The sequence below is a fragment of the Morone saxatilis genome, unplaced genomic scaffold (assembly GCF_004916995.1).
Source record: "Morone saxatilis isolate NCDOM2014 unplaced genomic scaffold, NCSU_SB_2.0 Contig12, whole genome shotgun sequence".
Lineage (NCBI taxonomy): Eukaryota > Metazoa > Chordata > Actinopteri > Moronidae > Morone > Morone saxatilis.
The window spans coordinates 23,486,013-23,501,705 of record NW_023339674.1 but is presented as its reverse complement, the minus strand read 5'-3'; the positions used below and the strand labels follow the sequence as shown (position 1 = coordinate 23,501,705).

Genomic DNA, 15,693 nt, shown 5'->3' with positions numbered 1-15,693 from the left:
TTCAATATCTGTATCAAACGGCCATGATAGCTATCCTAAAGGCTTTGGTGAAATCCCACATTTCCATTGAGTGCAACCAAAAGGTCAAAGTTTCTAATGGTCTAACACTTACGTTCATTACAGGATACCCCAAAACTAATGACTAAGCTCAAACTTTGGGTTGTTTATAACATGCCTCCCTTCGACACCTTTACTAGTGACAACCACAGGGCACAATCTAATTTATTTAGATATAGCTCACATGCTAAACAGGCTGCCACTACATTTGAGCAAATGCATGCTCCACTTTACCACAACGCCTCTTTATTTCCATACTTTTCCATATTTCCACAACAGGTTGTGTATTAAAAAAAGGCAAGGACTAAATGTACTTTTTCCTTTTTTTTTAATCAATTTACAAGCTAAAATGTCCTAATATGACCATATATGGCTCTTTTTAAATTGAAATTTTTCCATTTTTAAATTCCTCATAGATTTGGTGCAGCCAGGAGATCGAGATACCCTCTGAACAGGACAACCCGATATCTCGAGTGGATTACCATGACCTTTCCTCTAGTACCACCATGAGACCAAAAAATAAAAAGACAACTGAGATCCACTGTTTTACGTATGATGCCACAGCTGCATCAGGTTTGTAATGTTTCACATTTACCAGCTTTGTTCATTTTAAGTTGTCTTATGTTCCTAGAGTAAATTAATACCTGCTCTTCACAAAAGACTCACGTGAATGCGCAAGAGATTTTCAATTTTTATTGACTTTTTGGACAATTTCTTTTCCAGTGTCATCCATAACCGTTCACTTCAATGGTATTTGCATAATCTTTCATTCAATGCTAGGAGGATATAAACCAAGGTAGGCTGATGCTAGATGTTGAATTAGTAGCTAGCAAGCTAAATCTGCAATCCTTAGGCAAAATTAAACTAATTACAATAACTGGGGGGGGAAATGTTCCAAGAGCTTTCAAAGGAACAATAAACATACCTTCCAGCTGTCCATTAAAAATGCACCTAGACATCATCTCTACCTGGTTTGTATCTTTCTAGTTGTAAGGCTGATAAAAAGGGCCATTGCTATTTAACAGAACTATCTGCATAGCAACTGGAAGACAAAGGGACTGGACACTGACCCAATACAGAGGATGAGTAACACAGGACATCACTAGACAGATAGTTGGCACGAGATGGTCTGCTGTTTTGCTCACAAACACAGTCATTATATTTTGTAGAGTGATTTACTTTTGAATGTCAAAAGAGTTCATTCAACAGTTAGTGTGAGGTTTGATACGTTGGAGCTCTAGGCCTAGTGTTGTAAGAAGTTTAGTTCTGGCATGGTCTCCAAGCATCTGGCAGTCTGAATGGGTGCCATTCTGCAGTGGCTGAAACCGTTCCCCCCTCCCCCCTTAGTAAAGTTTACCAATTCATAAGGCTACAAGGTACGTGCCACTACTTGACCATATTCACAGAAGCACAGCTAAGCAAATGGATAGATGTGACAGAGGACAACCACTAAAGTGTGCTTGAGGGCTAACGACTGACGATTTTCACTCAGCTACATGAGTAAAGCAGGAGGGGGGTGGGTTACTGAAACAGCTGGCCCCTCGGTCAGGAATCATGTCTGGACATGTCACCAGCAGTAATTCAATCCCTTTACCCCACCCTGCGAAGGCAACTAAGATAAGGGCAGCTCAAAAAAACTGATGCCTGGCCACCTTTGAATTTGGTATAACAGTTCAAACCACAATGAAATGTAATGTCTAATAAACACTTAAATGTCAGTCTTGTACAGACTGGAGACTTAACCGCAACATCTGTCACTTTTTTTTTTGCGTAAGACAGTATCATTTAATGTAGATACAAAGCTCACAAGTCAATTACAGTATCTGAAAGCACTTAGACTGATGAATTTGCACGGGCAAACCGGGATAGGTAGACAGATAAGGATGACATTCTCAGAACTGAAGACTCTTAGGGTCAGCGGTCAGTCCAGGTCAAGAGGGGGACAATGAACGGGAAGATTGTGTCCGGTTAAATTCAGGCCCATGTGTAGCAGCACGGCTTAGAAGCGCTTGGGTCCCCAGGGAGAGGCCTTGGTTGCCACTGGGGCTCCAAAGCTGGGGAAATCTTCAGAGCTGCTCATATCAGGAGCCTAATAGTAGAAAGAAACAGGGATTAAGAAACGAAAGTGGAAGTGTGACCAATTCTTATTTTTGAACAGTGTAAGGCTCGCGGGAAAACGCTAACCTTCTCATTGGCAGTGGTCCAGGGAGCCTCCCTCACCACAAAGCCTTTGGATGGGCCACGATGTTCATCCATGGCAGCAGCGCTACCCCCGTGAGGCCGCATGTAAGCCATCTTTGCCTCATTCTCCACAACATCTGCCATCTGACAAAATGTAACAGTGCCAATTAGGAAACAGTAAGCATTACAAGCATTGCTTATACCACCTACTGCAAAAGTAACAGCTGTCATGCACAGGAAATCTTACGTATTCCTCTTCCAGGTTAAGGAGGTGGTCGATGGCTTCATCCACAAGCTCAGGGCGACCTGTGACTGTCACAAGGTTTGGGTCTGAAGCTCCACTCTGGGGAAACCTGAGATCAACCTAAACAGAAGATGGACACCATGTCAAAGACCAGATATTTTTTTAAGTGATAAAACACAAACAAATAAGGGACTGACAGATATAGTGAAGCCACAAGCGGCAGCTAGAGACAAGGTTTGTTTCCTAAAAATATATGTATGTCTAACCCAAGTTTCTAAACTTGTTCATGTTTAGTTGTTAAGAGCAGAGATCAAATGGGATTATAATTCATCTGCCCCAAACCAGACCGGCCCACGGCAACAATTGACACCCAAAAGTAAAAAAAGGGCCAAAGTAAAAAACACAAATTTGAAAGATATTGCAACCTAACATAAAGGGCTTTATGTTCATCTGTACACCCTTGATTCTGAGTTGGGTCAGGTGTGTGGACCCCAGTATAGCTGTGAATTTGAATTGTTGCTACTGAGAACCGTATTTCAAGGTAAATTCCTTCTATGTTACAAACTAATAAAGATTTGTTTATGATGAAGTGGAGACTTGATGTTAAGAAGCTGCAAGTAAGGGTTTTTTCCAGGTGAGAATGCTTAAAAAGCCTTTAGTGGTGAAACACCTCAAAAAACATCTCTAAGTAGCCTCACCTTAAACTCATCCATGATCTTGCGGATGCCCTTGCCACGTGCTCCAATAATGCGGGCATGGACCCTGCTGTCCAGGGTAATGTCCTCAGAGATCATCTCTTCAAGCTCATCCACGATAGCCTGGATGGCATCTCGTGCTGCTATGGCTTTGTGCTCATACCCTGTAATAGTAATCTGATCCTGTGGGGACACAGCAGAAAATTTTACATGACATTCTCTATTATTGTCTCATAATACTTTATCTGACAGTAACTGCTATAGTTATTGGTAACTATTATTCTCCATTAGTGTTTTCATTCTCATGTAGTAATGTATGAACTGGTAATTTAGCAGCTCCTGGTGTATGAACTGGTAATTTAGCACCACCTGCTGTGCTGATGGAGTACATAGGGTTCACCTCTTATCATTTTTGATTTATATATTAAAAAGGGAATTGAAGTTCTGCAATAATGCTGTACCTGGTTTTCATCATTCTTCTCTGGAAATTGGATGTTAACGTCATGCTCAGTGCGGATGTTGGTTATAATGGCACCCTTGCGGCCGATGATTTTGGGATGATACTTGGGGTCCACAGTGATGGTCAGTTTGAAGCTCCTGAGTGCCTGTAGAGGGGTTGATGTAAACGATACTCTTGGTTACAACCAGAGAGTTGAACACCTGACTCATTTCTTAAGTTAATAATTAAGCTCTTTCCTTATTCAAAGTTATCATGTGGGTAGCCTTTAAGGTATTCTAAGATAACTTAACTGCTCCATGAGAGTATGTAAGTCATAAACACTGCAGACACTTCAAAACCAGGAAGAGTTTAGCATAAGTGACCCGCCTCACTACACACCAACATTAATTAACTCTGAATACACTGGCTATAAAAAGGCCAAGTTCTCCACACAATACTAACCCGATCCTCCTGCTCGACCTGCAGCTCTTTGACACGCTCCAAGAGGCCCTCTTTGGCGCGGTCGAGGTGATTGGCCAAGCCGGTGATGGCGATTTTATCAGACTGCTGGTCAGGAGCAGGCACTTGAATATTAACCTGGAGGCAGACAGCGAGGCCACTGTGAAATAGCAGCAAAACAAAAATATTGCGCAGCCCCATGCCAGCACTAAATCTGTACAACACGCACCTCAAATTCATCCATCATCTTGCGAATTCCACTTCCTTTCTGTCCAATGATGTATCGATGAAGCTCAAAAGGCACTTCCACCTCAATAGTGACAGGAACCAAGGCCTACAGAAAGGAGACGGTTAGGGAACAAAGCAACATTTGAGAAATAGAATTGAGCTCCGTTATGAATACTAACCTTCAACGCTTCCACAGCAGCCTCGCATCGCTCTTTGCGACCAGAAATCACAATCACGTCACACTTTTTGGGCGCGTTTGGATCGACGGGCTCCTTCACTTCTCCGTTGGCCTCTCCATTCTCCTGAATAGGGGCCTCTGCGGGAGGTGCTGCTAAAAGAGTGATTCAGACAAAGTTAGATGAAAACGTTTTCATTTAAGGATTTAATTACAAAGTCTTCACACTGATCATGCGGTTACCTTGTGGGTCCTCACGCTCTGGGAACTTAATCTGTACATTGTGATCTCTGGTGATCTGCTGGATCCGTGAGCCCTTAGGACCCATGATGGAACGATGGAACTTCTGAGAAATGACGCACTCAATGGTCACTTGAGCATCCTGGAAAAAAAATACAAAACACATCAGTTAAATTTCAAAACAGAAGAGTGGGAAAAACCCAAGCAATTAAGACCAATCTTAGCAAAACAAAACTATCTACTAACCAAGTCCTCGACAATCTCCTGCATGCGCTTTTTGGCTGCTTCCACACATTCTTTGGCTCCTTTGAGGGTGACCTTTTCGCTCTGAGAACCTGTGCGAGGGAAGCTCACCATCACGCCACCATATTCATCAGCAAGGTCCCGAAGGACTTGACCACGGCGAGCCACAAAGTAGCGGTGGTGCTTTGGATCGACGATCATAGTATCCTCAACCACGTTATCCTGCAACCAGAGTAAATATATAAAATCTTTAGGTACAGCAAGAGACCCAAAGCCGTATCCTACCTTGTCTTATCCATGATCAAAATTTATTTGGGGCCTTACCAAACTCTTGATGAGTTCCTCCAGCTCCTTCTGGGCCTCCCGCACTGCTTCTTCAGTGCCAATCACAGTGATGAGCTCCTGGTCTTTGTCCTCTGCAGTGGGGAAGATGATCCTGGCCCCAGTGCTGTCACGAACCTTGCGGATGTTTCCACCACCTTTCCCAATGAGGAACTTGTGGTATTCTGGCTTTGCACGCAGTTCGGCAGTGTGACTCTTCGTTTGCTGAAGAAAAGACATTTACAAAATTATTTCTACAACAAGAAATGTATTAAAAGTCAACCTCAATTATAAAAAAGGTCAGCACAAAGATGCTCTTCTTAACTTCAAAGTTATAAAGAGATGGAAAATTCCTTCATGCTCATCTGAAACTCAAATCCCCGATTTAACATTTAATGAGCTAAACTCTTCAAAATCTTAAAGAAAACAGCAGCAACCAAAACAAATTTCAGCTTCAATTTCTGACACTAGCGATGCACATGCTTGCCGTTTTTATTCTGACAGCTGAAAGAAGTTCTCAGCATGTGGCAGTGTACAACCAATGAGGCACAGAAACAGCCCTTTGCCTTTTTACCCCTCCCTTTATGCCCCTGTCAAATGGCTGCCAGTTTAGCAGGGTCAACAGAAGTTCATTTCTTTTTATCATTAGAGACATTTATACAAACCTTCTCCTCTGCCAAGGCAAGCAGTTGCTGCTTGGCTTTCTCCACCTCCTCTAAAGGGCCTCGGATGGTGACCTTATCAATCCCAGAGCCCTCAGTGGGGAAGTGGATGTGCACGCCCCCACACTCCTCCATGATCGAGCGCACGAAACGGCCCTTTGACCCAATCAGGGAGTTGTGCAGCTTGGAGGGAATGGACACCTCTATTTCTGTGATGTTTGCCTGAACACAATGAGACACTAATTAGGCATATGTGCTAGATGTAGACCCATCTGCCAAAGCTCTTGGATGCATGCATGTGCTTACCAGCTCCTTCTGAATGGCTAAGATGCGATTTCGTGCAACCTCACAGTTTGCCTTCTTTCCAGTGATGACAATCATCTCAGAGTTGCTGTTCTCAGCAGGCAGGTCAATTTTTGTGTTGGTTTCCTCCCGAATCTAAAAAGCAAAAGTAAACAAATTGTCAAATCAGACCCTGACAGCCTGATGACCTCATTCAACTACATAAATTCTCTTTGAAATATACAATACCTTCTTGATATTTGATCCTCCTTTTCCAATTATGTTTCTGTGGAACTGCTTGAAGATGGGGACTGAGACAGAAAAGCTGTTCTCCACCTGACAAAAGCAAATCGCTGAAAGTTAGTACTCAACTACACTAAAGTAGTTAAAAATGCCTAATTAAACAATCTTTTAACATACTATCTTAATAAAAGTAGAGGTAAAGATTTACCATTTCAGCCACTATCTTCTGCATGAATTTTGCGCATTTTTCCACTTCAGTTCGCGGGCCCCTAAGTTGAACGATGTCGCTTTTTTGTGCGGGGTCGGGGAAATTGATGATGACCTAGAAGAAATATTATAGAATTATAGTACATTTCATGGGTTCAGTAAACAACCAACCATATACCAGCCGACAACAGTTTCCAACTCACCTCTGGGAATTTGTCGCGCACTTCTTTTATTTTCTCCCCTTTTTGGCCAATGATGGCTCTGTGAAAACGCTGTTCAATGATCAGGTCCTTTGTACGCTCATTCTCCTGCGAGAGACAGTATATTTAGTAAGGCACATCAGGATCCAATGGGCAGCATTTTGCCTGTGAATTCAAGTTTGTACTCACCATGCGTGACGCAAGCTCAAGCAGCTCCTTCTTGGCTTCCTGCACACCCTGGGGATCCCCCTCAATACGGATCAGGTTGCTTTTTTCGTTGTCAGGGGGGATGCGGACAGTCACCTTGTGCAGCTCTTTGATGCGGTTGACTGTAAATAAAATCAATAGATATATGGGATGAGAGGGACGCTGATCCACTTTTGCTGTACTGTTGTAATTCAGTACATCCGCCTTTTGACAGTAACACTGTACTTACTGTTAACACCTCCTTTTCCAATCAGGTGTCTGTGGAATTTGGGATCCACACTGATCTCTGTATAGTCCATACGGCTTACCTTTTCGGAGAAAGTGGAAAAAACATGAATAGTACGGCAATATATCAACACTTAAAAAGGAGCTTTACGGTCATCTTGTCCTAGTCCAGAAAATACCACTTTCAAGCCCTTTCATGCAATTTTCCAGCACATGACTTCTGCGTCAAAGTAATCACTTTGATTTCGTAGGTTTTGGGTCTAGGTCCAAGGAACAATTGTAAAGGTAACTTAATACTCACCAAGTCTGTAACAATGGCTTCAATCTGGGTCTGCACCATCTGCACGTCTTTAGTGGGACCTTCCAGGGTGATCTTATCTTCTCCCTCGGTGAACTCAATGTGCACCTGTGTGCAAAATACATAAAAAAATAAGTTACAAAATGAAATCTAAATGAGTATTTAATTAAATGCAATGTTAAAGAAATTCATAATACAACCGACCTTGGGCATTTGTTGGGTAATCTTGGCCAAGTTCTGCCCCTTCTTGCCAATAATGAAACGATGAAGCCAAGAAGGAGCTGAGACCGAGGAAACAGTGTAGCTGTTTGCCTGCGAAAGGAAACAAGTTGTTTAAGTTACCCCTCATCACTTTTTTAATATCAAAAGGGTCATTTGTTTAATTGTCAGTGGTTCCACACCTTGGCGTAAACTTCGGTAAGGGCCTGACCGAGACGGTCCGGCTCCCCACGAAGGATGACAGTTTCTGAGCTGCTGTCAGAAGGTGGGATTTCAACTGAGACACCAGTTTTATCCAGGATCTCCTGCAGGGTGTTTCCCTTGGGGCCAATCACATACTTGTGCTGAGACTTCTTCACCTCCACTGCAATGGTGGTGGCATTCTTCTTCTGCAATACAAAAGGTAGTTGATCAGGGACTTATTTAACCTTAGAACATTTGTTTAATGCTTCCCTCACACCAGTGTAATCTGCATCAACATGAATTTCCCTTTGAATCATTTTAATTTTACCTTGTCTTCAGAAACCTTCTTGATCATAGCCACAGCAAGGGCCACCTGCTCCTTTTCCCCAGTGATGACAATTTCCGTCTTGTTCACACTTGGAGGAGGGACATTAATGCGGGCACCGGTCTCCTGCATCATCTCACCTACCACCCTATTGTAGGCACCGGTGATGAACGGGTGGTACACCTTGTCGATGTTCACCCTCTCCACAGCACGCTTGTCCTAAAGGAGTAGGAAGGGCAGGGGAGAGAAAATTAAAATACATCCTCATGCTGTGACATCTGGAATATACCTTGATGAAGTAAGTTAGTTGTCTGAGGAGCAATGTTACCTGCTCAGCAGAGATCAACAGGATCTCATGCTTTGCCTTCTCCAGGCCTTCCTTAGTACCAGAGATCTTGATCTGGTTGCTGGGGTCGTCAGGTCGTGGGATCTGGATTTTGGTGGCGGTCTTGAGCTCTAGCTCCTGAAGCTTCTCCCCATTTTTGCCAATGACAAAACGATGGTGCTCCTTGGGGATGGCGACAGTAGCTGAAGCCTGTTAGGGTTCAAATGTACAGTTGGCACCATTGTCATAGACTATAAATACCTTATGCAGTTATAATCAATTAAAACATTTTTTTAAATTATCTCTTGACCTGAGTCTGCAGTCGGGACACAATCTCCTTACGGGCCTTCATCACGGCATCCAACTTTCCAGAAACCATGATGGAGAGACCCTGATCTTTTGCCAAGGAGAGTTCCAGATGGGCTCCGGTCTTGTGCATGATGTCCACACAGACCTTTGCTTGGTCTCCTTCCCCAAACTGGTTGATGTCCTTGTACTTGCGCTCCTCTAGTGGCACATGGAAAACCTAGATCATTTGTAAAAACAAAAAAATAAAAAGTCAATATGATCTGAATTGGATTGCTTTAGACCCACTGGCACTAAAACCGAAAACATGGTTTGAAACTGGGATTTGTCGAGTTGCAACCACCTCTGACCCGACAAAGGACTTTGTCTTGTACATGAATATAATAACATGAACACAAACTAAACAAAAACAAAAAAAAAAGTGTGTAAAAGGGCTCCATGAAATGCAGAAAACCTACTGCACACTGTGGCAGGGCAGTGTAAATTTAAAGGGTTAACGGTGTATATTGTAGGAGACATTTGAAAATGTCATACCTGGGTGATAATAGAAGACTTGAGAGGACGAATCTTGGATGTCCAGGCGTTAACAGTTTCCTGGGTCCCCTCAGGTGAGGCCGCCTTCTCAGGCAGAGGTGGGAAGGCATCCTTGTAGGTAGGAAGGGCATCCTCCTCCTCTCCAGTGCTAGTTCCTGCCACAGCAGCTGGTCACAGAAGAAAGAACAGATGAGTCCACTTATGGCTCTGACTGCATTTTACAAAAGAATTAAGCACAGCCTTAAAAATCCAAATACTCACCACCGCCGCCAGCCTGCTCTGGCAAGAGCCCACTGCGGTGCTCATTGAAGCTTTCCTGCGTAAGTACAGCGACTGAGCTCATGGTCAAAATCCCACGTTAACACAGAGTCCGAGTGTGCCACTGAAAGCAAAGTTTACATTAGTTTCAAAAGTTTGGCAACAGAAAGACAAGAAGAGCAAGTAATGTTATTTTCAGAGGTTTGGCAACAGAAAGAGCTAAATATTTAAAAGGATCTAAAGCCTCTTTTCTCAATCAGCTTCCAACTATGGGTGAAGGAGTCCTACATCAATAGAAAATGTTCTGCCAAAGATCCACAGTTTTGTTTATTTGGGAGGTTTCTGCATTTGTGTTTTCTCTTCCAGCTCAGCTGGAAAACATTTTTTAACAATACCTAAGGATGTCTTTTTCTGAACTTTAACACAGACTTTTGATTATTTTGTTGTAAATATCTAGTTTTATAGACATATACTTAATTACTAATTTAAGTCAATAAGATTTTTGGAACTTTGATATGTCTGTTTTTGGTACAAACTTGCTACATGGATGTAAATTTCACAGGGTTTATGAATGTTTAGTGTCCCTGTGAATCCATAAATCAATTTACAGGCAAAAATACTACTACTACTACGATACTATACTACTAGCTACTCTACTACTACTACTACTACTTCTTAAACCCTTATCACTCTTATTTGTATTGTGTTATTTTAACTCTGGGCTACACAAACACCAATATGTTGTAATTACCTTTTGGATTTAAACTTATTGTTTTGAATGTGTATTGCACATCAGCACTGACATATGGATATGATAGGTTCCTTATTTAACAAATTTTGCATACACTTATTTGTCATGAGAGCTTAAATTAGATAAACAAGGGCCTTGATGAATGGTGGAGAAAAGAATCATCATCAGGTGTCACATGTTGACATCGTTATACAAGCTTATCACAGGTGGACTTTGGGATTTTTAACCATTATCTAATCTACCTTTATCAAAAGAAGCCATGGCTCTCACAGAATAATTACAGTTCTTGTCACATCGTCATGTCAACACAGTGTTAATGTGAGTGGTGAGTAAATAGGTTATCCTTAGCAGCACAAAAAACAAAACAAAAAAGACTGGTGTGGGCAGGGCTACAGCTACAGTACATCTTGTCTTTCTAGAAGGAACAGTTTGGCTGTTCGACTGTTCGTCTTTGTCGGGTGCCATTCTACAAAGTGTGGCTAAGTGACTAGGCTCTAAAGTTAAGAGGATTTTTCCCACTGACCCCTCCGTACATCCATGCTGGATAGGATTAAAGAAAAATCCACCAACAGAAAAACCCTGTCTAGGATCTTTCAACACGAATAACTCTTGTCTCTTAACTCTCTCATTTTTCTACTCATTTCCTGATTACATAAATCTGCAAGTGTTGATTGAGTCCCATTAACAATTATTTATGCTCTGCAAAGGGAGGGAGGAAATACACAAAATGAGTGCACCGACTAAAGCTTGATTCTGCTTAACTACCAAAGATGAAACCCAATATATCAACAGGAGTCACTGCTCTTTTTCTGGCTGGCAGAGAAACTTAAATGCTGGCCAACAACAGCAGAGGAATGTGAATTGTTTTAGGGTGGATTTTGCCCCCAAGCATGCTTGAAATTCATCTGAAAGCATGGGGAGACTCCAGATGTCACAGAAAACTTGTTGATATTGAAGGTTTTTCCACAGACCAAGCAATTGAAGGAAATTCACTTAAAGCCTCAATGTGGTGGTACTCAGTTTAGCAGGCCATTCCCCCCCCTGCACATTTGAGAGCACCCTTTCAGTGGCCTCTTCCTTGTCAGGCTTCATAAACTTAAGGCTGCTCTTCCCAGACCTCATTACTGTTTGCAAACCTTATTGCCACTGTAAGTCTGAATATCCTACGTTTAATCATTGGCATGATCAAGCATCTTTACAAAAAAAAAAAAAAAAGACAAAGGCGTTGTGTTGTTGTTGTCACTAGAGTACATTTTGTCCAGAATCTCAGGTTTTTCATATGGAGATCATTATTGTGACATGTGGACAACCTTTTTATTACATTTGAGATTAGGCCATACCCGCTTTGTTGACATTTTTTGCAGCAATAGAAGGTGCAAAACATGTCAGTCAACCATTAGAGGGGAAGACAAAGCCACACCAAAGCTAAAACAGACTAGGTTGCATGTTTGCATTATTTAATAAATTACATAACAGGCTACAGTGCACACATTATATTCAATATAGCAATCTCAGCCAAAACAAATAGTGAAAAGTCATATTTCAGTGTGATAATTGATAATCATTGAGGTTTCTTCCTTTAGAATTGACCCAACACGACGAAAATCTAGTGAGGTTTCAAAAGGTCTCCAGAACATCTGATTACTTTTAGGACACCTTTAATTTGAAAAAGCAAAAATGGGTCCAAATTAAAATAGCAACCTTTATAAATGAATTACAATGATAGATCCAAAAGACTGTGGGACATAATACATTTTGTCCTTTTCATGGTGAAGTTTCTCAGCTTGCTTTGGAGATCCAAAATTCAACTGCTACAAGTCAAATACAAGTCGAGGCTGACTACTCTACATTTTCCTATATACAGAACTGATTGGTGTCTGCTAAATGTCAGTGAGAAAACCGAATTTGCTTAGCTACAATCCTAATTATACTTCATTACAACAAGGCCAATTTCCAAGATGTGGTTAGGGTGGGAGGGACCACATTTAAAGTAAACAAAACAGTATGCTGCTAATTGCTTAAGACTGTATTAGTGTCAGTGCTTACAGTGCTAATAATTGTAACAACTTACCAGCTGAATGGTCAGTTACCAGATAATCCGTCCTGTAAAGATGCAAGTTCCCGTCAGCCTGCCAGCTTTTGCCTGTAGACCACAAAGAAAAAAAGTCTCAGTTGTATTGAAACAACAACTATGGTATCTCAGTTCCAAAGAGTAATACATCAGGGACCTCACTTGAAAAACTTGGCTACTACAGGCTTATGTGTGCACAAAACAGAAAACCATATTAGCAAAACTATCTGTGCCACCCATTTGAAATTCTGCTAATGCAGAAGAGTCGCGTATCATGTCACATTAACTCAAACTACTAAAAAAAAGGATAAATGACATCACCATAGTGGATATCTTTATAAAAACAGTTACTAAACAGACATTAAATGGAAAATGGAGACATTAGACAGCAAATACAACGTCAAACTTCATTCTGTTAAACACAAGCAGCTGTTGCTGACGCCTACTTGTATATTTTTTGATAGTCATGGTTCTTGTGAGACCAGTAGGAACAATAATGACATAGTGCCAAAGCACTACCACCTCAGACAAATGAAACCAACCAGAAATTCACAAGGATTCAGATAATGCTGGTGCCAAGAAGCACATTACTGAACTCCAGTAAAGTATAGGTGCCACTGGAGCTCACTCTCCTTGACAAACATCTGGCTTCTATAATTGGACACTGCTTCGTCACACAGGAGGACAAACCTGGCAATTGATGAAGCTGCTGTGGGTGAAGCAGGTAAATAGGCCATTGCTCTCTGCAAGAGCCGGCAAAATTACACAGTGAATGTTTCTTATTAAAGGGTGTGATTGTTGAAGGCTGTATGATTTAACGTGGCGTGAAACTTTGTGTGAGAGTCATTAGAACATTTGGATTTGTTTTACTGGTTTGCCACTGGTGTTACCAATTTCCTCTCACCCCACAATGTTCACAGGCTTTGGTTTAAGTTGGCAATAAGGTGTGCACAGGCTCCCATTAATCTTGTTGTTATGAATCTCCAATTTTTATTTGTTAAGAAGGGGGCGTATAATCAGGTTCCATTTCTGTGCATACTCACTATTTATTAATTAGACACTACATAAGATGCAAGCAAATAGCCTTTACCTTTAGTATTTGGTATAATATTGTTAGGGCAGACAGTGCATGTTCCCTTTAACATTATTAAAGCACCTAATAACAGGTTGCCCATTTCCACACCAGCAGTCAGTTCATTAATAGAGACAGTAACTCCATGGCTTAAAATGAAACATGTAAATTACAACACAGTCATGTCCATCTGTTTTGCTTAAACCATATTGTCACAGGTACAGTTGCGCGTTTAAACTGATGACTAATAATGTTGACATTTGTCACAGAAATGCCCAACCACACGAAGCGGGGAATCTACGCAACTTAATCAAATGTAACGTCATATCGTCAAACCTACGAGATCATTCATGTTAATTACTGCTAACGAGCTCGTCTAGCTAGTGAAACTTGCACTATCGTTAGCTGCAGCATAACATCCCTCCAGCCCATATACCGTTATACCCAAATCCCAGATTAAGGATTTAAGTAGCTGGTTAGTGTGAGTGCTAGCTAACACGATATCAAATTAACTAACGTTAGCTGACAGTTGCCAACGACACATTGCAGTTAATGCTAGCTACCGTCATGTTGGCTAACGTGGGTCAACCATAAAAAATGTACCGAGATCGAGACAAATGAACACGACCTTAACAGCCAGGGACACCAAGATAACGCCAGGTGTTCGGCAGATATGTGTGGGTCTTCACGGGAGTGGGGTCTTCAGTGGCAAAATCACTGTAGCATGTGTTAGTAACGTTAGCTACAAAGCCCTAGCTAGTTAGCAAACTTGCTAAAAACTTTGACTACGGTGTCTGCGACTGTGACACGTAGCTCCTCGGCTAATGTGGAGCTCGGCTCAGTCAAACAGCCACACACAACTTCAGGCTGCACCTTAGCCTGCGAATTATGGCCGTTACGATAAGATTGGGTCGGAAATAAGAAACTATCCGCCATGCTCATACACTGGTGTCGTGTCATTTTTATGCCAATTCGCCAACACCGACAGGCTCGTGGAAAGTTGAACTGTAGCCTGTAGCTAGCGAGCTCATGTTAGCATACAGTTTGTTCTACTAGCTCGCTAAGTCCACGTAGGCATACAGCTGAGCAGGGGAGAAATGACACGGAGTCAGGCCAGAACATACTGTAACGTTCAAGGTTCACCAACAAACTGTCCGCCCGACGAGTAGCACTCTGTTACGTATATGTCAGGCATAGCTCTTGTGTAAAGATAATGCGGTTGTATTCAGTAGAAAACTGTGAAGTACTTACTTATTTTATGTACTCGTCTGCCCTGAAGGTGCAGAAGCTGAGATGAAATTCCACTGGCGAGAAGGTGGGATTGAAGCCTGACGGATATATACTAGTGCCGCCCACCAATCATATCCTCCAACGTCACGCCAGAGAGTCCGATTACAAATAACTTATTTTCATTTCTAAGGGTGACACACTCTTGTATAACTTATGAACTCCGGTTACATTGCGTATCAAAATCATGTAAGATAATACGTGATTAAATGTGTAATCCCTGGACATTGCATACTTGGTCTAAAATAAGAATGTGTTAAAAATCACATTTAGAGGAGAGTATTCATAAACAAACAAATAACACAGTTTGAGATGTCAAAATTCTGTTTTATTGACCACACATTTCAATGTGGGAGCGTTTCTCGGTGTCTTTTCAAACGTGAGTGAGGTCAGAGGATGAGCCCATGCCAATCCTCCTACACTGAAATCCCTTTCTAGGTTATAAATCAAGTGTTGCTGTTGTGACTCTGAGAGATATCAAACAATCCTGCCTTTTTCTTTGTTGACAACAGCCATGTGCAGAAATACTTTCTCTATAACAAGTTCAGAGAGGCTGCATTCTCAGGTCATGGTCATTCCTCAGCTAGGTGTTAATGGATAGACTGCCGAGGTCACAGAGTCCACAGTCTACAGTGAGAGGAATGTGGTAAACATGAACAAATATAAATAAGTACAACTCTGAGCTCAAAACATGTCATTAGGGATCAAACAAACTCTCAAGACGGTCCTTGCCTGAATCAGTTTCACTGAACACAG

At 41.8% G+C, this 15,693-nt stretch overlaps 1 protein-coding gene across 2 annotated transcripts; it reads right to left on the bottom strand.

Annotated features, from left to right (window-relative positions):
* Positions 1-735: 735 nt before the first annotated feature.
* Positions 736-15,024, bottom strand: hdlbpa (high density lipoprotein binding protein a). 2 transcript variants are annotated; one of them, XM_035652715.1, is made up of 28 exons: positions 14,902-15,024; positions 12,579-12,650; positions 9,760-9,880; positions 9,499-9,665; positions 8,969-9,184; positions 8,662-8,868; positions 8,337-8,552; positions 8,008-8,214; positions 7,811-7,918; positions 7,610-7,714; positions 7,313-7,391; positions 7,066-7,205; positions 6,880-6,984; positions 6,678-6,791; positions 6,476-6,562; positions 6,251-6,382; positions 5,948-6,166; positions 5,286-5,507; positions 4,965-5,183; positions 4,722-4,860; positions 4,483-4,631; positions 4,305-4,409; positions 4,079-4,213; positions 3,639-3,782; positions 3,181-3,360; positions 2,486-2,602; positions 2,242-2,382; positions 736-2,146 (listed from the first exon to the last, which is right to left on the bottom strand). In XM_035652715.1, the coding sequence occupies exons 3-28, from the start codon at positions 9,839-9,841 to the stop codon at positions 2,057-2,059; spliced, it is 3,825 nt and encodes a 1,274-aa protein (XP_035508608.1). In that variant the 5' UTR covers positions 9,842-9,880; positions 12,579-12,650; positions 14,902-15,024; the 3' UTR covers positions 736-2,056. The 2 variants fall into 2 exon arrangements, with proteins under 2 accessions (XP_035508608.1, XP_035508607.1); XM_035652714.1 differs by having other exon boundaries at positions 4,483-4,634; positions 14,902-15,023.
* Between the last annotated feature and the right edge of the window lie 669 nt (positions 15,025-15,693).